The sequence below is a fragment of the Telopea speciosissima genome, chromosome 6 (assembly GCF_018873765.1).
Source record: "Telopea speciosissima isolate NSW1024214 ecotype Mountain lineage chromosome 6, Tspe_v1, whole genome shotgun sequence".
Lineage (NCBI taxonomy): Eukaryota > Viridiplantae > Streptophyta > Magnoliopsida > Proteales > Proteaceae > Telopea > Telopea speciosissima.
In genome coordinates, this window is record NC_057921.1 from 65,810,646 (window position 1) to 65,834,241 (window position 23,596).

Here is a 23,596-nt window from a genome sequence, read left to right on the forward strand (position 1 = left end):
GGGTGCCTAATTAATGGATTGACAACGATGACATGGAGAAACCAACAAGAGGAACTCCCATAGATATTTGCAGAGCAGACGCAGACGTGAGGAGTCCCCATGGAAAAACACCTCAAGCGCTCTCTAACACGCAACTCTCACACTCTCCCTTTTGGCATTCTTCCCCTCCACGTATATATACTTAAGCTGTTCTGTTACGCACTGTTACACTACTCAGCTTCTCTCTCATTTTCATTTCGCACCTTTGTTTTAATTGTTAATTTATTTAATTCGCACGCCATTCCTGGTACTGGAGTAACTGGACCGCTGGTTAGTAATCTCCCGCCAACTCTCTCCCCCCCCCCCCCTTCTACGTAATCAAGGAGTTAAGAGAAGAGATGGTTCCTGTGGATCCGGAGGTTGATTCAACATATGTGATTTATCGACCTAATTTTTGAATTTGGATGTTCAGAGTTTGTAGTTAATGGCGTTATGTGGAATTGGATTCAAACCGGGATCGGAGGGTCTCGAATTAGTATATTTGAGAGGAAATTCGTCGAGAAAACTGATTGCAGCAGCTCGAACAAATTGGAGCAGCACTTATCGATGGAGAACGCGTTGGGCAGTAAGGTGTTCGACGGAGAGAGCCGCCTTTCCGTCGGAATCAAAAGAAAATGTGCAAACGGCTGGATCTATTTCCATGGAGGAAGAATTGGAAGCTGTTACGAAGTTTAAATTGTCCGATTTTACGATATGTGATTGCGTCAGTATTGGGCTTGGTGGTAGAGTACGTAGAATAGTGCATAGTATGTTATTGTTATTTTTATTTTTTAACGGTAAGGAGATTTTTATAGTGGACGTGTTTCTGATTCTTTTCTGTTTTGAGATATGACAGGCAGATGAAGTGGTTCTTGAAGCGATAGTGAAGGATTCTCACAGGTTAGTTTTAAGTTCTGTTGCTTATTTCTGATTTGATTTGGCAGAGAAGTGTTTCTTAGAGGCTGGAATCATGCATTTGCAGCCCATTGTATAACAAGAAAGTTGTGCTTCGACGACTTACTAGTTCTCAAGCCCAGCGTAGAGGGAGGCGAGCCATAGAGGTTGATGGATGGCTTGTTTTTTCACCTGTAGATATATAGTTCTGAAATTTTCATTGTTTATTGCTGCTCTGTGTTGGTTGATAATTAGATGTCTTCTTTTGTTTTGTTTTGTTTTGTTTTGTTTACATCTTTCTTAATTGTCTTGCAGGTACTAAAAAAGTTAGCCCGGCGCAGGCTTATGTATCATTCATATTCAATGCAAGTCTATGGCTATGTTTCTCCATGTACTACTGATGACCGCAGTTCATTTACCCTGGTTCATGGGGTAGGTCTCTCAGAAAATTAATTACCAGAAGCTGATGAAATCATGAGATGTCAACAATGCGATTTGTTGGCAGAAAAGACCAGAGAGAGATACGTTGCCCCTGTCTTCACTTTATGGATGATTCTCATTAAGAGAGTAGAAACCAATGGGTCTCTTATCCAGTGGCCTCTTTGGAAAAGATGAGGCATGACTCAATGAGTTTAATGGTTATAAACTTATTATTATCCATAATAGGAAATTTGTCCCTTTGTGTAAGAATTATCTTACCGGCCACTCTTTGTTTGTGGGATCAGGGGCAAGATGTTCTCTAGGTCCCTGCCTATGACATGTATGTCAGAGGCAGGGAAGATGTAATTTTCCCCGTCCCATTCAGTGCCATAATTTTCAATTAAGTAATTCTTATCATTTTCATTTAGAAAGATTAAAGAATTCCTCAACGCAGCCCAATGGAGTGAGAAAACTACTTATTTATTCATTTGCAGTATCATGGTAGTTATTCTCTGAGACATTGGCTTCAATTATCGGACTGGCTTCCAACCTTAGAAGCTACTCTAGCATTGGATGAAGAGTGCGTTAGAAAGGTGGGGGATGACACTGTTGGTGGACCTGCTATTTCTCGACAATTGCGGCTTACACGAATTTTAATGAGGGATCTCTTAATTGGAGTATGTATTAGTTTATGTAGTTGTAAACAGGTTAGGTATTATTTGTACAACCACAGAGGATGTCTGGATCAAAATAATTGTGTTTTTCTTGTTGACCTTTCTCAGGTGAATTACTTGCACAGCAATGGACTTGCCCATACTGAGCTAAGGCTAGAGAATATACATATAAGCCCGGTGGATAGGCATATTAAAGTGAGTTTCAATTGCATCTGGCCTTTATTAGAACTGTTACTGCACGTCGTGCAAGGGTGGTCAAAGTAGCCGGTTGATGCCTTGTTGTTTTGGCATTGTAAACTGATATTTTGTTGATTGTTGCGTAGCAACTATCTAATATAATATTTATTAAATTTCACTCGTTTTTTACTGCATTACTAATATTTTATTTTTACTTATATAAGTGTCAAAAGCTTTATTCAAATAATAAAGTTAAGCAATTCTGAGATTCAAATCTTCTGTCAGTATAAAACAATTTCCACTTCCACAAATCTTATATAAACACCAAATGGAAGACTGTGTTAGGGTTTGGTCGGTGTATAGATAGCTAATCCACTATCATGTACACACACTGACCATGCTTCCTTAATTGGTGAACTGCTGGGTTTTGATTTACTAGCTATCATCTAAGTGGCGCTTTAGTGTTACTCCATGTTGCTCACTTTCATTGGTAGGCAAGGCTAATTTTTCGTAAGTTGAGTTAAAAATGTGTCTTAGTATGTGAACATATGCATATCTGCCTCTCTTTCTCTCTCTGCCGAGTTCTTGCGATACAGTTATGTACAAATGAGTCTTTAGGATGTGTGAGATATGTTTTGGATGGACAAACAATTTTCCCAAATATTTTGCAATTCGAACTTGTTGAACTGCTCATACTGTTCGAATTTATGCTGTCTTCCCAAGTCTGTGTTACGTTACAGGACCAAAGAAAGTTGGTCCTAGAACAATCACAAAACTACAAAATTATTAGCTCTACATCCTAGGCTACCAATCCAGTTGTCTCATTCAATACTGATCAAGTAAAAGAAGGACTAAGTTTGATTTGGGTTGGAATTTAGGATAGATCAAGATGGTTTGATTATGTAGAAGAATGTATTTTATGTTTCTTAGATGAAAGAGATGGAAAAATTTCTTGTTGGGCTAGTTTGATTTCATCCTGCTATCTGTGCCTTACTTGTCTATCTGTACATTTTTAAAATAACTTTTAATAGGTGGGGATTCTAGGAAATGCTGCTGATTTCTATGACAATACTCCAAATAATAGTGCTATGGATAGTAATATGGAAAGGCGACGGATGATGATTGCATTCGACATGAGGTAGGATGGGAAATTGTTGATGTGTCAGATTCTTGTGTGTGAGTTTTGTTTGATATGTTTTTGAAGCATATTTCTTTTTGTGTGTATTTCTTAGATGTGTGGGGTTTATGATGGCAAAGATGGTGCTTCGGGAGCTGATGGACCCTTTGATATTCATGAAGTTCAAATCTTTCCTCACTAGGGTACAACATGCCACCTCCCTTTTTAAACTTAATTTCGCCATGACTGGTTGATGAAAATTTATTTGGATTCTTTGTCGAATGCAACAATACCATTTTGTGAGCTTAAGATTTTGGCCTTTGGGATCACTGGAACGTATGTATTGAACTTATGCCAGATAAATTGACAATATGCAGGGATATCATAAGCCTTTTCAATGGTTGGTTTGCTCTAATTTGCATTACTGTTTACATCCTGAAACTTGGTACTATAGCTGTGCAGTGGAGAGACTAAAACGGTGAAGCTTATTGTCCATTATTATGGATTCAATGAAGTTGCCATGCTGGACATATGTTGAACTAATTTATTTATCGAACTATTTGAGTGCTCTATGAGTTTTTGCAACTTGGAAAGTCTTTCTTCTGCCCTCTTCCTTCTCTTTTTCTACAACAACAACAACTACTAAGCCTTATCCCAACTAAATGGGAGTCGGCTACATGGATCCGTGCAAAGCCAAAGAAAATAAATTACACAAGTACAAAGAAAGGAACACAGAAACGTCAACAACAACTCAGAAATAACCCACCTAAATGGGGTTGGCTACATGAATCCTTGCCCTCCAATCAGCTTTATTTGAGATCATACTTAATACAAGACCTAAACCATGCATGTCTTTCTTCACTACTTCTCCTAAGGTCATTTTCGGGCTGCCCCTACATCTTTTGGTTCCTTCGATCTGGATCAGATCACTCCTCCATACTGAACCCCCACAGATAGTTCCATGTAGTTTGACTTAAGAAGCTCCTAGTGTTGAAATTTACAAACATATCCTAGTGGCTAGTTTGCAGAAATTTCCAGAACTGTTTGATAGTTCTCTCCATGTATTTGCTCAATGGTTTTTATGCTGAAAAGATGGACACAACCAGTTTTAGGTTTACTTACCAACTGCATAAAATTTAGGATTTAGCTTACCAACTGCATACAATTTCTAATTTTGGCACCTATTTATTCAAACCATATATTAGAGTCTAATATGCAAAATTGTAGTGATCATTGTTTATAGATTTTCAAAACGGACATTTGGTGTAAATGGTTGTTTTAAACTTAATCTGGATAGATTTGGTCCTCAACAGAGTTTGCATAATTGTTCATTGCTTTCAGCTTTTAGTACTGAAGTTTCCATCTTCTCTCAAAGCGCAGGGAAACAACCCATCATGCTTGCGTGAATTTCTATTGCCAATCCTTTGTAAGAGTTCCCCTTCCGGGAATGCTGGATTGCAAGTTAGTATCAACCTTTTGTAATCCCCAGTTTCTAGAACCATTTCCAAATTTTTACTTGTAGATCTAATGGTTTTGTATCTTTTGTGAAGATACTTGATCGGAACTGGGGAGCAGGTTGGCATCTTCTATCCTTGTTGCTTGCGACAAAGCCTTCTGAGCGATTAAGGTAGACATGAGTTAGAATTGATCTCTGGAATCTGAATTTCACTATTTCAAAATGCAATTTTGCTTGTCTATTTCTGGATGTCACTATTTCAAAATACACTTTGCTCGTAATATTTCTGGATTTCACTATTTCATAATAGAATTTCGCTTGGTATGTTTGTATTTCTCATCAGTTCTGCCAACTATACTATCCTGGGATGTTCAAGTTACCTTAATTATCTAACATGTAGGTGCTTGTCCACTCATCTCTTCTGGTTGGGGTTCTGGGGCTATATACTTACGGAACCGTTGATTGGTTTAACTTCCAGCTATCACTTATCTAATCCTTCCAGTTTTACATTGCTCAATCCATTGCCACTACTTGGGTTTTGTCTGGGAAACCCTGTAAACCTAAATGCCAAGATGTTCATGCTTGTATGTTAATAGTAGAATATTAAGGTTCCAGGAAAATAGTCATTCAACGAATGCATTAGATATGGAAATTTTTTAGATTGAGTACATATTTTCTCTTTTAAATGTCATTTGAATGATATTGAAAAAACTAAAGAAATATATTGTTTTCTCTAACATGTTAGCTGTTGTCTTAATACTGGATTTTTTTTTTGTTTTTTAAAATCTGATATAAATGTATACTTCATAATTATTAAAGAATGCAAACAAGAAGTGTGTTTATGATCCTGTGTTGTAGATAATGTTACTAATGATTGTCATGTATTGGGTTATCAAGCAGTTGTTTAGATTCCCTGAGGCATCCTTTCTTGTGTGGACCAAGATGGCGTGTAGATGCATCGATGGGCATCATCAGATGGGGTCTAGGTTCAACTGCTGTTCGAATTACAGAGGAATATATTTATGTCCGGCATCAGGTAAATGGTTTTTTTTTTTTTTTTTCTTATTTTCTGTTGTCAGTAACTCTTTTACAACTTTGGCATTTTATGGGTTTTTGAAATAAATTATTTAATTTCCTTGTTGCTAGTTTCCATTTCCTTTCTTTAAGCACTGGCAAAGACCTTATTGTAGGTACCTATGCAGAGACTTTTAATACCCTTCCATATGTCATTTATTCTGTGGAAGCTGTATCAGGTGTACAGATGGGTCATAGGTGAAGGAAACTGAATATAGAAATAGTAAAGCTGAAGCCATATTTAGGCCATTGTAATGATATGGAAAATGCAGCAAGGACACAGTGGATCTGCAATTCCTGACCTGAAGTATCCAACCTGGTAACACGGGGTTCAGCTGGCATTTTCAACCCAGTTGGTATTTTTTATTATTTTTGGGTGGTTGGGGGGGGGGGGGGAGTGAACCTTGAGCACTTAGCTCCTACCCTTGGTGTGCAACCAACTCTATCTGAGCATTTTAATTAGAACTTGCCGACCTGATCCTGCAACCTGATCTCTGGCTTAGATTGGATATCAGAACCAAGAATAGTGGGTTGTGTGTTTAGTTGTTATCCTTTTTGATTCCCAACCCAAACTTGATCCACTGCTACTTGTGGACACATTTATCTGCAATACCCTACTAATACTTCCACATTGCTTTATCAATATTATGAAAGGGTCATAAATTGTCTATTCTACTAGAATCCTTGTGTTGAATTATCTAACTGGTATATGAAAATGCCAACTGCTATACAAACCCAAGGTCCCAGAGTTAGTCAATTCGGTATTCTTCCTAACACCTTGGAATGTCTTTAGAGGTTAATAGTTTCCTGTCTTTCACTGGCGTATATCAAATGATGCAAACGCAATGGTGTAACTCACTATTGCTATTTCCACCAACATGGTAAGAGGAACACAACCCACTCACCTGGAAATTTGTCCATTTATTCTATGATTTCCAACCATCCAGAACAATGTGATAGATTGGATTGATACAAGCTTTCATGTGGAGGATTTCAGAACAGTTGCTTTTCCCATTGGACCTGATGTTGACTATCACATTGTGCATGCGCATTGCTTGCAAAGTCATTTCTGACTCACATACCCTTCCGCAGTTTGAAAACCAAACTTTATTGGAGTAAACCAAGGTTTGAAAACTCGTTTTGTTTGCTGATTCGGTCAGACCGAGATGAGCGAAATACCGAAATTTCAGCCAAATTTTGCTGAAACAGTGTATTTTTTTCCCATTGGTTTTGATTGGCCATTTCGGGGGCAAATGGCTGAAATTAGCAAAATTTCAGCGAAACAGTGCTAATTCTGGGTTTCGCCTTGGACATGTCGAAATCAGCAAAATTTCACCATATGCATTAAATTGTTTCTCCCCTAGGAACAGGCTTATTGTTGTTTCTTGGGGCCTACCCCTCTCCTTGCTGCAGCCCTCTGTCCCCTCTTTCTGAGGGATGGGTATTGCTTTTCTTTGTCTTGATTCTTCTGTAATGCTTTTTCTTCTTCCACTATTCTTGGGGCTTCCTGTATTTCTTTTTCCTTTTGGTAATGGATTTTTATTCACCCAAAAGAGGGGGGGGGGAATTGTTGGATGGAATAACCCTTTGTATTTGTATCTGTCTTTTGGGAGTACCAAATCTTATTACTTTTTATATCTTCAACCATTACTGTACCCTCAGTCCCTCACTAATTCCTGGTTAACTTCGATCATCAAATTGCTGGACAACTAAAATAGATGAAAAGACGTAAGGAGCAGAAGGTTTTCTAATGGTTTTATTTTCCTGGTCTTAGCGTAACAGGCTCGCTTACTTCATTGAATTGATGGAGATGTTGAATCCTTACCCAAAGACTAAGGTAACTTCCTATCTTAACATTATTTCTTAAGTTATTTTTTTTAATTCATTGCCCATCCTCCTGTACTGTGCTTGGGATTGTACAATTGCGGCTTCAAATTGACTTCTGTTCAGAGAAACCTGATGGTGTTGAGTGTCCCCATTACCTTAAGAGTGTTTCCCTGTCAAAAATTGAATTCATAATTTATTTGTTTGAAGCAGTTTAGGGTTTTCTTCAGCTGTAAATAGGAAATACAGATATTGTTTTTGCGAACAGCAGTTTCAATTGGAAGATGGAAAAATTTAGCTGTCAGTCAATAACCTAAGTCTCTGACCAGAGCTGGCAAGGGAATTTGCAACCAAGGGAATTTGCACACAATGAAATGAATGATAATCTCCTCTCACTTTGATTTGATAGTTGTAGGGAATCACAACATCATCTTCCTTGCTGAAGTATTTCTATTTGTTAAACAGCTAAACATCCTTCATTATAGAGAATTGCAATAGTATCTTCCCTGACATTTGTAATGAATATTTATCTTTCTTATCTAGAAAATGTAAATGCTATGGTATCTATCTTATCTTTAATAGACATTTACTTTTGTGGAGCATTGCAGTCATATCTTCCTTCCTCGGGAGACCCAAAAAAAAGAAGGAAGAATTGCCAAACTGCCTAACTGATGGCAATGTACAGGCCGCACTTTAAATCCCTTCATAGAATAAAAAAGGTGTACCCAGTGCACGAGGCTCCCACCACTGCAGGGTCTGGGGAGGGTCATAATGTACAAGCTGCATTTTAAATCCCTTCACAGGATAAATATGTAAATAAACCTAGATCTGAAGTTTCTTCAACTTCTCTAGCCCGGGGGCACTGTCAAAATTTCTCATATAAGGAAATTAGGTACCTTCTCATCCTTTCAACAAGTATGCCAGAGTTGGCTTGGTCAGTGAACTTGGACAATCATTGATACAAAATCTTTAGTTTTATGGATCCCTTGTCCTTTCCAATTAAAGTCTGTGTTTGCATCATCATAATCAGATGCCTTATGAGAAATTTGCATTGTTTCATATGGACTTCATCGGCTTGAAGGAAATTACCTGCTTCATCTCTCCCATCCTTTCCCGGAACCAATGTGATTTATAACTCCACCTAATTTTTTGGAGTTTGAAACTCAATGAAGTGAGCAAATACATCATCCGTCAACTTTAAATCACAACGCAACCCTATTATCAGAATATCTAAATAGTGTGGCCTTTGGGTGTGGAGGCGATGCACTAATTGTTTGTACAGAATAATGGCTATAAGACAAGTGTAAAACCAACAATGGTACCTTTTTCCTTTTCTAACCCCTCCCCCCTCAATCTTGTCATAATTTATACTCAATTTTGAATCTGCAGAACTGGTTGAAGTTCCTACCAGGAAGATGGCGTCTGTTGTACAGTACAGGAAGGCATATAGGGTTAACTCTTCGCCAGACTTCTTCCAGAGTTCTTATTGGTGATGTTCACCTTACTGTTACACGAAATTCTAATTCGACAACTACCCTCTCTGTCACCTCTGACATTTGCTTCACAGTTATTATTGGGCGGGATTGGCCCCATGACAAGACTGGGATAGCCGGGAAATTGCAGGTGGGCTCTTTAGCCAGATTAACTGCTGGCAGGCGACTATACCTTAAGGAAGAGAATGCCAGGGGCTCCAGCTCACCTAAGGCTCAAGAGTCATCAGCTCAAAAATTGTCCAGTAGAAAGTGGAGGAGGGCAAGCCCAGTAAAGGAGCTTCCATCAAGCCTTCCAGTGGCCAATCTTGGCTCAGGTGAGGTCGAGATGACAATGAACCTTGATGATACATCACTACAAGAGGTTAATGTTGCAAGCAATGTACTTCGTGAGGTCCAGTTGCAGGTCCCGCCAGAAATGTTTGATGTGTCAAAGATTATCTGTGGAACTTATTTGGATTCTAGGCTTCTGGTTCTTCGTGGGGTGAATGGATCTGCCTTGCTTTTCACTAGATCATGTGTATGAAGAGGAAACTGGTAGATGTAATTCTGTATGACAACCATTACCTGCTGTATCATTTCTTTGTACTGTCGAGGTCACATAGAAGGAAAGGAAAAGATTGGCATGTGCATTCAAAAATTAAGTTACTGAATCTATTTGGTTCAGGGGACGAAACAATAGTGCAGAGTTAATTTTAATGGTTAATTCAGATTTGGGCAAGAGATCACTGCCTGGTCTCGTGGCCCTTGCACCAGCATGGGGCTGATGAGAGTGCACGCAAGGGCATCATGGGTGGAAATTTTGATTTCACAAGAGGTGGGGCTGTAATTTTGCGTGTTCCTATGTCTGGGAGTAGGAACCACGTGAGCAGGCAACAGTCTTTTTTCGTTCAGATTTATCATATCCTTCTAAGAAGCTTTAAGAGAACTCAACTCTTTATGCTGCAATATGTTTCCCAGAACAATTGTTGACCACAACTAGGAAATGAAAGTCAAAGACTCAAAGGTATTGCCATGTTCAACCAAACAACGATGTGAAGGAAATCTCTCCCCTCATCCTATTTCATCATTTTTCCTTCTCACACAGCTTTCTTGGGAAGCAACGTAACAAATCTTATGTATTTCTTCCTCGTTTTCGACATTAATTTGGCTCACAGGTGAGCATATTTGAGGAATCCATACTATTGGTGCCATCGCACTACCATTGGATTTTATACATATCAGATGATTGACAGGGCATTTATGGTGAATGTCCAAAAAACATCGATTGTAATCGAGTACAATAATGCTGTGATATGAAACCTTAAACATATTATCAAGTGGTAGATAATTAAATCAGGAAGGAAAAAATCAAAGTGACACCAACAAAGTATTAAGGTTTCGCCCAGAAGACCATCGGACCCTTCCAATGAGAAACCTTAACATATTATTAACCATGGTTTTATTATCTTCCATCTTCAGGGCACTCTTCTAATTATTATCTCTTGTCAGAATTTGAAATCCTGCCAGTATGCTACGACACCAACTCCTCCCCTCCCTCCCCCCCCCGCCCAAAAAAAATAAAAATAAAAAAGGGTTATGAAATCATACTTGAGGATCAAATCAGCCAAAATCGATCTCAGAAACCCTAAAATCATCCCCTCATCTGAAAACCCAAAGATCCATTGAGAAAAACCTTAGAATCAGCTGGACCGGAACGTCCAGAATTGGGATCAGCCACAGTTGATTCCGATCGATCCAATTCTGATTTTTGGAAGTCTTCAAAGTTAGAAAGGGTCGGGTGGCCCATGGTTGAGGATATGAGCATGTATGCCATGCCAGTAAAATAACACAGTGGTATTAGGAGTGAGCAACACATGCAACTGTTGAGGGCTATTAAAAAGGGTTCTGATTCTTATTAAATGTCTGTCCCCTGAACAAAATTGCAGAGGCTGCCGTTCATACAGTAAATTCTCACTAGGTTACACAACAATGTATTCCTAACCGTTTCAACACTTTTTAAGTAACAAAAACTAGGCCCAAACATGCTATCACTTCTTGAAGCTTTGCCATGAAATCCTTCTCTTCCATCGTTTCTTCTGGACAGCTGTAGATGACTTCACACAAACCATCACAAAAGCTACCAAAGCACCGGTGCCCGCCATGCTCCTTCCCCACCAGTTGAACCTTTGAAGGATAAGTCCTCGCTGTTTGCATGATTAAGAGATCCCATGAAGAAAAGTAGAGGTACTCAATGCAGTTGAACTGTCCGTTGGAAAACAACCAAAAGGCAAGAAGTATGTCTCATTAAAGGGTCAGAACTTTAGAATCTCAGATTAATATGAATTTAAGCTCAAACAGTATCATTTCGAACTTACAAGGAAATGAAAGACACCTATAAGTCCTTAGATCAGGCCCTGGCGTTGCAGATCAGTGTATGTCTTCTTGTTGTAGATGTTACCTTCCTTGTCTTCATACTCTTCTTCAAGATCCGGACGCCACTTATTTAATCCTTGCCTTTCATGTATCCTCTCCCACAACAATCTTGCTTCCTACATTGAAGAGAAGTATCTTGGATCAGAGTATGTTTGACGTGTGTAAAGTTCTTCAACTTTTTTTCCCCCTTCTCTTTGTGCACGTATGTGTGTGTGGACACTTGGAGTGGGGTTACAAGTTGTGCGGGCTGGGCCAGGTTTTCCAAGACCCAGATTGAACCTGAGGTCACTTATGATCAGCACAAACCTGGAAAAGAAAAGGCGGACCAACCTCAGACAACATGTTTTTGGGGCCCAAGTAACAGTGCCATGATTCACGTGGGAATAGACTTGCACAAGGAGAAACTCTGTTTCCAGGGAAAAAGTTCTCAATATAGGCATGCTTAATAGGACAATAATATCTACCTCCACCTCTTCTTTTCCTGAATCTAGTTTTTTATACACAAACATTCACAAAATAAGTGATATTTAACATCTTTACAGGCCGTATAAAAACTAGAACTGCATCAGTGTGGTCTTAAGTACCACAGTAGTCCTTGGGTTGAGTCTCACAGGATCTATGGCATGAAATAACAGAAGCACATTTTATGACTACACGACAAGATTTGATCTGATATGGAATGATTCTAAAGAAATAGGGAGTTCATTGTTTGGTATTTTCTTGGTAATTTATTGGACCACTGACAAGAATATGCAACAGAGATCTGCAGAGTAGGTTAATCTTTTGGCGTATTAGATTCCCAAGGCAGAATACAATGATTCGTTTACTACGGGAAAATTTCCTCAATATTTGACTGGGATCAGAGAATCAGACCCCAAAATCTAAAAAAGAAACTTTAGTTACAAGATAACAGTGAGACATCATACCTTTATTGATGTAATTTCATTGAAATTCTTGGTGTTTGGAATCCCAAGGCAGCGCATTCCATGCTGATGACGCCACTCCTTAAAGTGCCGCTCAAAAGCCCTACGGCCCCAATAGCTATGATTTCCACATATTTCACACTTGAATTCCTGAAAGGCAGGGTAAAACCCCATCATATCAAACGGTACATCATATTTCTAAGCATCTGAAAACCAGGAGTTATTTTTACTCTCTGTCCTAAAAATAGTCTTGTTTGTAAAAAACCTGCATTTTAGGGAGGTTGGAGTCAATGCATTAATTACTCACTAATTCAAAACCTGTTTCCAACATCTACCCATATTAGTTTGGCTTATGTAATAGAAAGAACAATTATGACAGGTGAATACAATAAATGTGTGGATGATTAAATAAGTAAACTATGGGGAATCCAACAAAACTTCGTATCTTCTTGGCTTTTAAAACGAACAAACATTTTGGGGCAGTGAAAACCTCAAATAACTTTCTTTTTGGTTGTGTTGGCCTTTGGCCACTTCTTGTTGTTGAACTATATATCAAGTAGACATTGCTATTTCTTTCTAAAAAATATGTTATTCATTAAAAAAGAAAAGATATAACCAACATGTATGTCACATGCTTCCGGAGTGTTGTGTGATCAACATATTCCTTTAAAATTCGAAGGAAAATTTTATAGGATGGAAATCAACCAGCAATAATATATGAAGCTAAATGTTGGGCAGTGAAGAAACATCATATAAACAAACTTAGTGTAGCTCAAATGAGGATGCTGAGATGGAGGAGTGGCAACACTTAAAAAGATAAAATAAGGAATGAATAAATTAAAGCTACTTTGAGGTGGATTGGACATCTGCAATAGAGGCCTTTGAATGCTCCAGTACAGAAGGATGATTTGATTAGATTGAAGGAGCTAAAAGAGCTGTGGTAGGCCTAAAATGACTCTATGGGAAGTGGTGAGGAAAGACATGCATAGCGTGGGACTAGTAACAAGTATGGCGTTGAATAGAGCTGATTGGAGAAGAAGGATCCAAGTAGCTGACCCCATTTAGTTGGGAAAAAGTTGAGTTGAGTTGAAACTGCTAAGATAGAGCAATGGTGCAATTTTGAGAAAACTAAGAAAATTGATACATGCACACATGTATAAAACACATTTATACATGAAATTTTTATTGGCAATTGGATATATTTTCATTTACATAATACATGAACTTTCTATTGCAATTAGATATATTCATTAATTTCTAGAAAAATATACAGGTATAAATATATTTCATATGTAACTGATCTGGAAAAAAAATCAACTAGGATATACAGAAGAAAAAAAAAAATACAATTGCCAATGAAAAATAGTAGCAGTAATAGTAATAATAATAATAGGATGAACCACTACCATCCATGCTACCCAGTGTGAACTGTGGAGGCTTCTACAGATGATTGAAATAATACCTGACCAAGACCATGAAGCTTATACAACCAGTAAGGAATAGGCTTGCCATCCCATCCCATTGGCAACTTGAGAGGATTATAGATCTGTTGGTCTTCTTCATCACTTTCAGTATCAGCTTGTACTTCTTCCTGCTTGAAATTTAAGAAAGTAAATATTTTTTATTCTCCAACAGCAGAAACAAGAGAACAGAAAAAAAAAAGATTTGGGCTTGACCATTAAGAGATTTTCAATCCCAATCAAACTACTCAGGGAATAATTTACTAGTCACCAATTTACAGCTCAACTCATGTTTTAGACAGAAAGTAATGTAACCAAACCACAGTATTTGTAAAGGAAAATATGTTTCTAAGTGAATATGCATGATGGATCACTACATTGGTTAGCTTGAATAGAACCTCCCTTTATCCCTTCTCTTTCTCTTTGCACAACGAAATTATATCAATTGGAAGAGGTAACCCAAAAGTAGGAGCCCAGGACTAAGAAAAACAAGAAGTTCAGATAAAGTCAACTTTGCTTATTAAAGATCCTCTCTTTTGAACCAAGACCTAAAAGCCTAATGACTAAATATTACCTCATTGTATTTTCATAATCAAGGCAAAGGTTTATAAATTCTTCCCAAACTTTTTCTTTTCTTTTGTTCTTTATTCCTTTGTTATATTTTTCTCGTCATCTGAGAGGTAAACCATTTCATTGACAATAAAAAGAAAGGGAAAAAAAATATATTAATAAATAAATCAGTAAATCCCTAAATAAAACAATACAAATAACAAAGAATCTTCATTGGTTTGTTTCCTTGACAAAGGACACACCAGCTAACCCCACTTAGAGATTATAATTCGTTAGTGTTTAGAGATTATAATTCTTGAGTGTCTCATAGACAAGCCACAAATATATTAGGCAGTAAAAATTCCACCCAGAAAAAGGGGAGATACAGCCAAAAGAATTTGCCCGTTGATTTCCACAAACAATATATAACATTAATATAAACAACAAAATTTATCAAGTATGAAAGTGTAACATCACCTCTTCGCGCTCTGCTTCCATTTCCTCGTATGTTAAAGCCTGTTTCTTCTCAACATTTTCTTTAGTTTGCAATATTGTCTGCATATTATCACAAATAAAACCATCAAAATCTTCTAAAGATACACATAGAGGTTTGTGTGCATCTAAGATTGCTATTTAGTGGTGTTTGTCACCCTGGTCCAAGGTTTTAAACCTCAGTTTGCACATCAACTTTCGTCCAGGTCGAAATCAAATGGAATCCTTATCATGGTAATTTCCCCCCAGAATTTTATATATATATATATATATATATGCTTCTGTTAAGATTTAATGGGTATCGTAAAAACTCTCAAATATCAAAAATTCAAAACAGCTGAGAGCATAATGGATTGAAATTTTAGAAACTCTGCTGGAATTTAAAACCTTGGCTGAATCAGAGAATATTTGATTTAAGCTGTGATAAAAGGAAAACTGGACCAAGAGATAGATAGAACTACAAAATATATAGAAGATGCAAACCTCAGTTAGCAGTTCACACAGGTGTTTTATCTTGGCCTCTATCAGAGCAATCTCTTTTGAATTATCAATCTGTTGTGAAGATGCAGCATTACCATTTTGTTCTAAACCACGTGAGAACTTAGCAAAATGTTTTCTGTCCAATTGCTCAAGAGGTGTATGCTGAACAAAAGGAAAAAAGTAATTCAAGTTAAGCAGGATAATAAATCTTCAAATATTAAGGTTTCAAAAGAAAATTTGACCAAAACATTATGCCTGATAGTTAGAAACCTTTTCTTTTGCATAGGAAAAGCATGTCAGTCATTACAACCTTAGTTGTAGTTCTATGTCTGATGGGCTGAACAGCCGGAACTACAAGACCAATTGTGGGCAACTTATAGGATAACTGAAATCAAAACTAAATATGAACTTAATAAAAGAAGACTGAATGTAATATAGTTTTTAAATTTAAAATCATGCAGAATCTTTCTACATATAATAAACCCAGCAAATGCAATTGGGGCCTCAGAAGTAGAAATTGCATGGATAAAAAGACATCAGCTAACAGAGAAAAGGCATAGCTTTTAACGTAAGCACACAAACAGAGAGTTAAAGCCTCTGTTTCAAAGGAAAAAAGTAAGAGAATTAAAGCCTTCGACTGAATTGGAGAATTAATACCTTTGTGAGGAAAAGCCTCTCAGCACGTTGCTGAACAGTACCACCAGCTTTCAGTCCTAAAGCAGCCAATGCCTGAAAGAGGCGAAAAGATGGGAATTAACATAATAAAAATAAAAGGAATTTTCAAATTATATACTTCAGTTACTCCAGACAAATGGACACATAAACCGGAGAATCAAACCTCAGTGAACTTCATATCACTGGATTCTCTAACTTTTGGGGTACACAGATTAACAAAGTTAATCAAAACTAGTAAAATTCACTGTACGGGGTTGGTGCCTGTGGTGGCATAGGGTTCACAGTGTACTCACTGTTATTGTTGTATCACTAGCTTGTACATTTATCCCCCACCCCCACCCCCACCGCAACCCCTCCCCCCCCCCTTGGGATGCAGCTCCAAGAAGGAAGAAGAAGAAGAAGAAACCCTGAACTTAGGGTTTGAATAGGGAGCCGTAGGTTAGGAGTTATATTTTCATACTTAGTTTATTTTTATGTTTTTTAGATTGAACCGGGTTGAAATTGGTCGCATCCAATTGGTTCAATGGGTCCAATGGGTTTAATTTAAGTGAAGAGCTCCTATTGGCACATAGGTTCTTATATCCTATTGGCTAATGGGGAATCTTCTTTTAAATTAATTGTTTTAAGTTAGAGTATTTTAATTTAAGTTAAGTAGGGGTAGTTAGGACATTTTAAGTTTTAAATTAGTCCAATTAGATTTAAACCTCTCCCTTCCACGATTTTGTGAAGGAGAGGCCTTTAAGTTGTAATAGGATTTGGCCTTAGGCTTTTATTATAAATAAGAATATCGTGGGAGGCTCCCCCACAACAGATTTGAATTTAAAAATACAAATTTTCGTGGCTGTTTGCTGCTCCTTGCTCTTGTGAGTGTGTTGCATCCTTGTGGGCTTATCAAGGTGGAAGGGTGGGTGGAATCCTGCGACTCCTTACACCGTGACGGCAGGGAGGGTCTCTCTTCGAAGGTGATTTCATCCTTCATCCCTCAATTTACTGCCAGTGGAATCCTATGGTGAGTTGAGATTTAATTTTCTGTTTTAGCCTTCCTTCTCCTTCCCCAATCAATTCCTCTTTTATTTTCTGTTTTGATTCATAAAACCCTAGTTCTATAAAACCCTATTGAAACCCCAAACCCTAAAATCCCTCTTCTCCTTTAAACCCTAAAAAACCCTAATTTTCTGCTGGGACATATTCAGCCATCAGAAAACCTCCCTGCTGCAGCCGAACCTTCCCCCTAGTCCCTCTAACACTCGACCTTAACCCCTGCCCCTGAATCCTACTGTAAACCCTAGTTTTGGCTATTTTCCTAATTTTAAAAACCCGAAACCCTAATCCTAATTTCTGCAGGATTTTAAAACTTATTCAAATTCAGATATTTTTATACCATTTGACCCTCTAAACCTGCAGATTAAAACCCTATAAACCCTATTCCCAAATTCCCATCCTAAACCCTAATTTTGCCCTAAAACAGCCTCTACTCAGTCCTAAACAGCAGGCTTGACCCAAGCTTGATTCCAATTGGCTCCTAGTAGGATTATCTCCTATTCTAGGACTACATTACCCCCCCCCCCCCCAAAGAAAAAAAGAAGAAGAAATAACTAACATTATGCCAATGGTAGTAGGGGTTTAATGTTTTTGAAAACAGAAGTGGCAGAAATCGGTGTTCATGGAAAACTTCTGCCATTTTGCATGATTTTACTGTCATTTGAAAGTGATTTAATTAATTTTCCAATGATATCAAGTTCTCGCAAACCCATGACAATATGAGAAACCGTTGTTTTTAAACCAGACTGAATGAGCAGTTGAACCATAAAAACCCCAGAATCAAACACATCTTTGGTTATCGGCTTTCCAGTTAGAACCTCTGTTTTTTCACTGAAAACCATGGTCAAACTGGGAAAACTTGAACTGGGCATGTTGTTAATTTGCTGTCTAGCCCAGTTTAAAAACTATGAGGGAAAGTAATGGCCAGATCACTGACAGGGATTCAACTTATTGAAGATTCTTCCTTTTTAAATCAAAGTACTTTCCTATGTTCAGATTCTTTATATTGGAAGTGTACTTAGACATCCAAGGTGTGGCTATGTCTACTTTCTTCGCATATCTTTTCTATTTTATCCAATTGATTATGCAAGTCTTTTGTGCTTTGGTTGAAGAAAAATGTAGTCTGTTGGCCCAAAATATGGTAAGTAGAAAAGGTGTTAACCTCCTTTAATCTTTCAGGTCCCACTTCGATTAGCTCCTCCACACTGCTGTAGTAATCTAGATCAATTACAGAATCCAGAGATGAAGCATGTCCATTTTCTGGACTCTTATTTTCCCATCCTTGTATCTTACCATCCATCCAGAGTTCTTCAAATTCAGTTTCAACCTGCAAGAAGCCAGTCACTATTTCAGAATGGTGATATAGCATAAAGCAATTGAAAGACAATGAACCTTAACATAATTAGTCAGTCCAAATCCCTATTGTTATTTTTTTAATGATTTTTTAAAAGAAAATCCACATAGTTTATCACTATTACTAACATCTAGGATGGCCTATCCTCATAAACAGAAGTAAGAATTAAGCTTAAAACCTGAAACTGGCCACTTAAACTAGAGAACTTCACTGCCCTAAAGTTGGCATCATAGGAAAAAAGTATCCCATAGACACATACATTTAATATTGTAAACTTAGCAAGATACAATAAAGTAAGAATGCACTTCAGAGTGCCTATAAGATCATTGACATCTATGCAATGGTACTAAATCATTTGTACAGTAAACTAACCAAAGCAGCTAAGTAATGAAAAATACAGAATGCAACTGAGGAAAAACCTTTGAGAACACCCTGTCAAGGTCTTGCAAGGGCTCCTTGCGCTGAAAGAAATATATTAGATATTCCAGTAGATGCTCCAAATATTCCCGATACTGTCTACAGAGACAAAAGCAACAAACAAAAACAAAACTATTACTTCATGTCAAGACATAAAACACACATGAAATCTTAGTAGAAGTGGAAAAAATATCTGTCAATTTCTATAGCAAGCAGAACCAATAAAAGGATTACCTGGTTAACTTATGGTTGCGAGGGATTTTATGTGGTTGTGCAAACACATCCAGGTAGGCAGAGTACTCAATGGGCTCTCCAAACTTAGAATTAACATACTCATTATATAATTCATGCAAGTCCAGGTATCGGCCAAAAGCTTCCTGAAAAAATAAATCTCGATTAGTGAAAAAAAAAAACAAAAATTTTTTTTTTTTTGGGAGGGGGGGGGGGTGGGTGGTGGTGTTGGGGGAGGTTGCTTGTAAGAGGGTAGGTAATGATGTCGTAAATAAGCTAGATATTATAATAAAAGGGAAAAATTAGTCTCCCGATTTCTTGCGTTGGATTTCATTAAGAAGAGCAGTGGACCAGAGTAAGCAACATAAAGTGTGATGTGAAGCAAATTGGTCAAGTTATTTTCTTTTTCTCTGGATATGGTTTAGTTTGCCCATGATTTACATATATAAAATAAATGGCCTTGACTACAACTCACCTAAGGGCTGTGTTTTTTTGGTGGGGGGTGATGGGGGAAGAGTTCATATTTTCCAATCACTTTGATGCAATTTTACAGGAGAGAAGCAGCATTTCCAGACAAAATGACAGCTTAAGTGAAGCTCTTGGTGTGTTTCTTGCATATAATGAAATTAATCACAGGAACAGAAGAAAGTAAAAGCTTTCTAAAACAACATTTTAGTAAGATAAAGAAAATGACAGTCACAAAAACACTCATAAAACATGTTATTCATGAAATTTTTTGCTCAAAATTGTACAGCACAGTGCAAAAGGAAAGGTGTCAAGCAATACCTATTGAGACTACCACTAATCATCCTTAAATTAAGTGAAGATGCAAAACACTTCCACTGCAGTAAGATACTGTCACTAAAAATCAGAAAGAGGGGTGGGGGGCAAAAGATAAGAGTGTTACCTCGCCACTGAACTCAACATGTGGTTCTTGTTTGAGTAATTCTTCATACTCCTCCCCCGCATCAACAACACGTGCAACTGGATGACGTCTGTGGTACTCACGAATCTGCAAAGGTTGCATAGATTTAATTTTCATTAAGTCGTGATTACATTTCCATTAACATCAGTGAGAAAGCACAAGTTGAGGGCTGGCAAAAGATACAAAGGCACTAGGCAAGGTAGTGAGAAACACGGCAGGACTTGTGATTTAATGAATTAATGGCTCTAGATAGAATTGAATGGTGGAACACGTAGCCAACCTCAAGTATACAACAACAGCAACAACAAGCCTTATCCCAACGAAATGGGGTTGGCTACATGGATCCTTACCCTCCAATCAGCTCTATTCAAGGTCATACTTGATACAAGGCCTAAGCTATGCATGTCTTTCCTCACCACTTCTCCCAAGTCATTTTGGGTCTCTGCCCCTGGGATCTTTTAACTGTATCTGAATCAAATCTCTCCTCTTTACGGAGCATCTAAAAGGCCTCCGTTGAACATGGCCATGCCACCTAAAATGATTTCTTGTAGCTTATCATGTATTGGAGCTACTCCCAAATCAGTTCTAATTTGACCATTCCTTACTTTAACTTTACTAATTTTGCCACAGATCGACCTCAACATCCTCATCTTAGCTACACTAAGTAAATCTATTTGATGCTTTTTAACTGCCCAACATTCCACACCATACATCATATCGCCAACCTTAAGTCTTTAGATGGGATAATGCTTTGCATGGGTAACTTGTATGATCAATTCTAATATTTTATTAGAATGAAGCCCATTCGTCTCTCTTTCAAGTTTCAGTTTTTTACAATTATAATAACTGTTTGAGGGTGGACCTTGGTGGTGGTAGAAGTGTAAGGTTGCTCCATCGTGACCAAGTGATCACAGGTTCGGTCTCTGGAAACAGCGTCTCTGCGAAGTGGGGGTAAACCCGAGTACGTTATGGCCCTCCCCAGACCCCGCAGTGGCGGGAGCCTCGTGCCCTGGGTATGCCCCAATGAATGTTTGTCGATGAATCGTTCGTGTGAAAATCAGAATGAGAAAAGGAGAAAGATTTGAGTCGAAATAAGCGTACTTACCTCTTTCAGTCTGTCATAAAACGCACTAAACACATTGGTTCCGGTCGCAGTCTGACCTCCGAGAGCAGCAATCTCGTCCTTCCTTGCGTTATCTTTATCTTCGTAAATTTCATTCTGCAAAATAGTGATATTCATTAAACAAATCAGGGTACTCTAGTTGAACATTAAGAAACAGAAAATTTCAGATAGAACTTCAATTATGGAAGTGAAAAAGAAGGGGAAAACTTTGTTTTCACCCACTTTCGAAATTACAAAATAGGTATAGGAGACTCACGAGTTTCTCAGTGGTGGAAATGATAGAATCGATCATGTTTCGAACACGGTGACTTTGAAACAGACGTTCCCGGTTTGAAGCAGGCTCTTTCTGGAGGTCCTTCACTATAAGCCGTTCGAGTCGCTCTACTTCCTCGTGACCTGCCCTCGTTACTTCCAGGAGAGTCGAAGACATTTTCTTCGAATAGGGGCCTTTGATCAGCTCCTCGAATTCGCTTGCAGGAATAGACTGAATCGATCTAGGGTTTAGTCGGAACTAACAATAACGTCCGGAGGAAGTGCCACAACCACCTCTAAGTTTCCTGAGGAAAGGAAAAGCTCATCTCTTTTTCCATCCAACCAAACGTATGAAATCGTAATGCAAACGGACCGTCAATGCCCGGGCTTGGCCATGGTTGGCCTCGCTTTCCTAATCAAGATACCGACTCACCGTCCAACTATGATCATGGGTTTTATGGCTTTAATAGGAGCTCATCAACTCAGGGCCCAAGCTCAATCCGCTTTTAACAAATCCTATGGTTCACTAACTTCCAAATACAAGGGCTTTTTTTTTTTGTTAAATTTGGGGAAAGGGTTCTCTGACCAAGTTGGCATGAGGGGACATATCAATGAGATGTGATAAATTGCTATCATACATTGGAGGGCAGCGAGCTCATTTCATATGATGAAGAGAAAAGAGAGAAAGAGACAGAGAGATGCTAGCATACCTTGTCCCAGCAGCTAGAGAACTTAATACCATGGACAAGTTTCTCTTCACCTTCACCGAGTGGCGGGAGAGGGTAGGAGGGTATTTTGGAATATACTAAAACCATAGGAGGGGTTTGTGAATCCTAGGATGGTGGGTGAATCATCTTTTATGAGTGGAAGAAAACTTTGTCCTTATTTAAGTGTCCTTTGTTTATTTCCAAAAATTGTTGAAGATGGATACAAAATTATTTTTAAAAATAATTTGAAAGTGATATCACTATGTTGCACAGTTTTTTATTATACATGAAATGACACTATTACCTTCATTATATATTGCATTGTGGTATAATGGTCACAAGTTTGAATCGGGAAACAACTTTTCTGCATAGTGGGGTCCATTATGATCTTCCCTGACCGGTGGTGGGAGCCTTGGGTTCGGGTACACCCTTTTTATTTTGAGAGGGAGAGATGGGGGGGATTCACCGAGATTAAAATTCTTTGTAGTGTGGGCACCTGGTGGTGCACTGTAGTGCGGCTCTGAGAGCTCGACATGTTGGAAGAAGCTTCATCCAATGATGCGAGCACGATGCAAGGTTCCGTTGGATGTCGCATCTTCCTCGTGTCGAGCTCTCAAGTCCGCACTACAGAGGATCTTTTTCCGACTCACCGAGTCACTGTCAAAGTTAAAACATTGCCGCACCGCGTCGATGCGATCGAACTCAACAATCCGTTAAAGAGCAAATTTAAGTCTCATAAAATGTGGAAACTCAATCTGTCTCTTCAAGTTGGGGACGAAGAGCAGGAAGGGAGCTTGGTAGGCGAATCCGATCGCCCTTATTCGCGGGTCTCCATTGCAGGTTTATTGAGAGTAAAAGAAAATGTGCTAAATAATTTTTCCTTAATTTTAACCCGAACTGTACTATATTTCATCTGATTCGGACGGTTTCCATTTCTGCTGTTTTTTACTGCTCTTATGGATGCTTCTATCTGAGCAGAGTCCATGGATTTGCAGCGTCTCTGGTTTCTGGTATGGTTTGTATGCTTCTGTATGATCAATAATGCCCATTAAGGGTCTTGTTTATTGATGTGATTTCCTTTTTCATTTTGATTTTGTTGAGTTATTTTGGTCTTGACTATTCACCATTTTACTAGACTGTACGCATTCTCGATGAAAAAGCGTTTTGTTCACCTTGAGCTTCTACTTCAATGGGCCAAGAAAGTGGTAATTTGGAAGTTCTCCAGCTACAAAATTTACTTCTTTATATAGAATTAAAACGATTAACTGAGGAATATTTTGATTGATACTGGCTTAAATTCAGTTAAATTTAGAAGAAAGAATCTTAAAGTTATAATATAACGTGAAACTCGTCTGAGGGAGAAATGCTCATGGCCGGCTGTATCAAGTTATGTAAGAACCTACCCGAA

At 38.2% G+C, this 23,596-nt stretch overlaps 2 protein-coding genes across 3 annotated transcripts; one reads left to right on the plus strand and one right to left on the minus strand.

The window, feature by feature from the left end:
• The first annotated feature begins 253 nt into the window (after positions 1-253).
• On the plus strand, positions 254-9,722 carry LOC122664590 (probable plastid-lipid-associated protein 14, chloroplastic). The gene is made up of 14 exons (XM_043860469.1): positions 254-309; positions 452-766; positions 875-918; positions 1,001-1,079; positions 1,228-1,344; positions 1,827-2,009; positions 2,115-2,201; positions 3,215-3,321; positions 3,416-3,503; positions 4,681-4,761; positions 4,851-4,927; positions 5,657-5,792; positions 7,605-7,667; positions 9,044-9,722. The coding sequence occupies exons 2-14, from the start codon at positions 464-466 to the stop codon at positions 9,668-9,670; spliced, it is 1,992 nt and encodes a 663-aa protein (XP_043716404.1). The 5' UTR covers positions 254-309; positions 452-463; the 3' UTR covers positions 9,671-9,722.
• Positions 9,723-10,944: 1,222 nt separating this feature from the next.
• Positions 10,945-21,757, minus strand: LOC122664693 (splicing factor SF3a60 homolog). Of its 2 annotated transcripts, XM_043860638.1 has the most exons (13): positions 21,486-21,757; positions 21,212-21,325; positions 20,089-20,193; positions 19,185-19,327; positions 18,953-19,049; positions 18,342-18,506; positions 16,121-16,192; positions 15,467-15,625; positions 14,969-15,046; positions 13,945-14,073; positions 12,486-12,632; positions 11,502-11,675; positions 10,945-11,388 (listed from the first exon to the last, which is right to left on the minus strand). In XM_043860638.1, the coding sequence occupies exons 1-12, from the start codon at positions 21,657-21,659 to the stop codon at positions 11,529-11,531; spliced, it is 1,530 nt and encodes a 509-aa protein (XP_043716573.1). In that variant the 5' UTR covers positions 21,660-21,757; the 3' UTR covers positions 10,945-11,388; positions 11,502-11,528. The 2 variants fall into 2 exon arrangements, with proteins under 2 accessions (XP_043716573.1, XP_043716572.1); XM_043860637.1 differs by having other exon boundaries at positions 10,945-11,675.
• Positions 21,758-23,596: the final 1,839 nt, after the last annotated feature.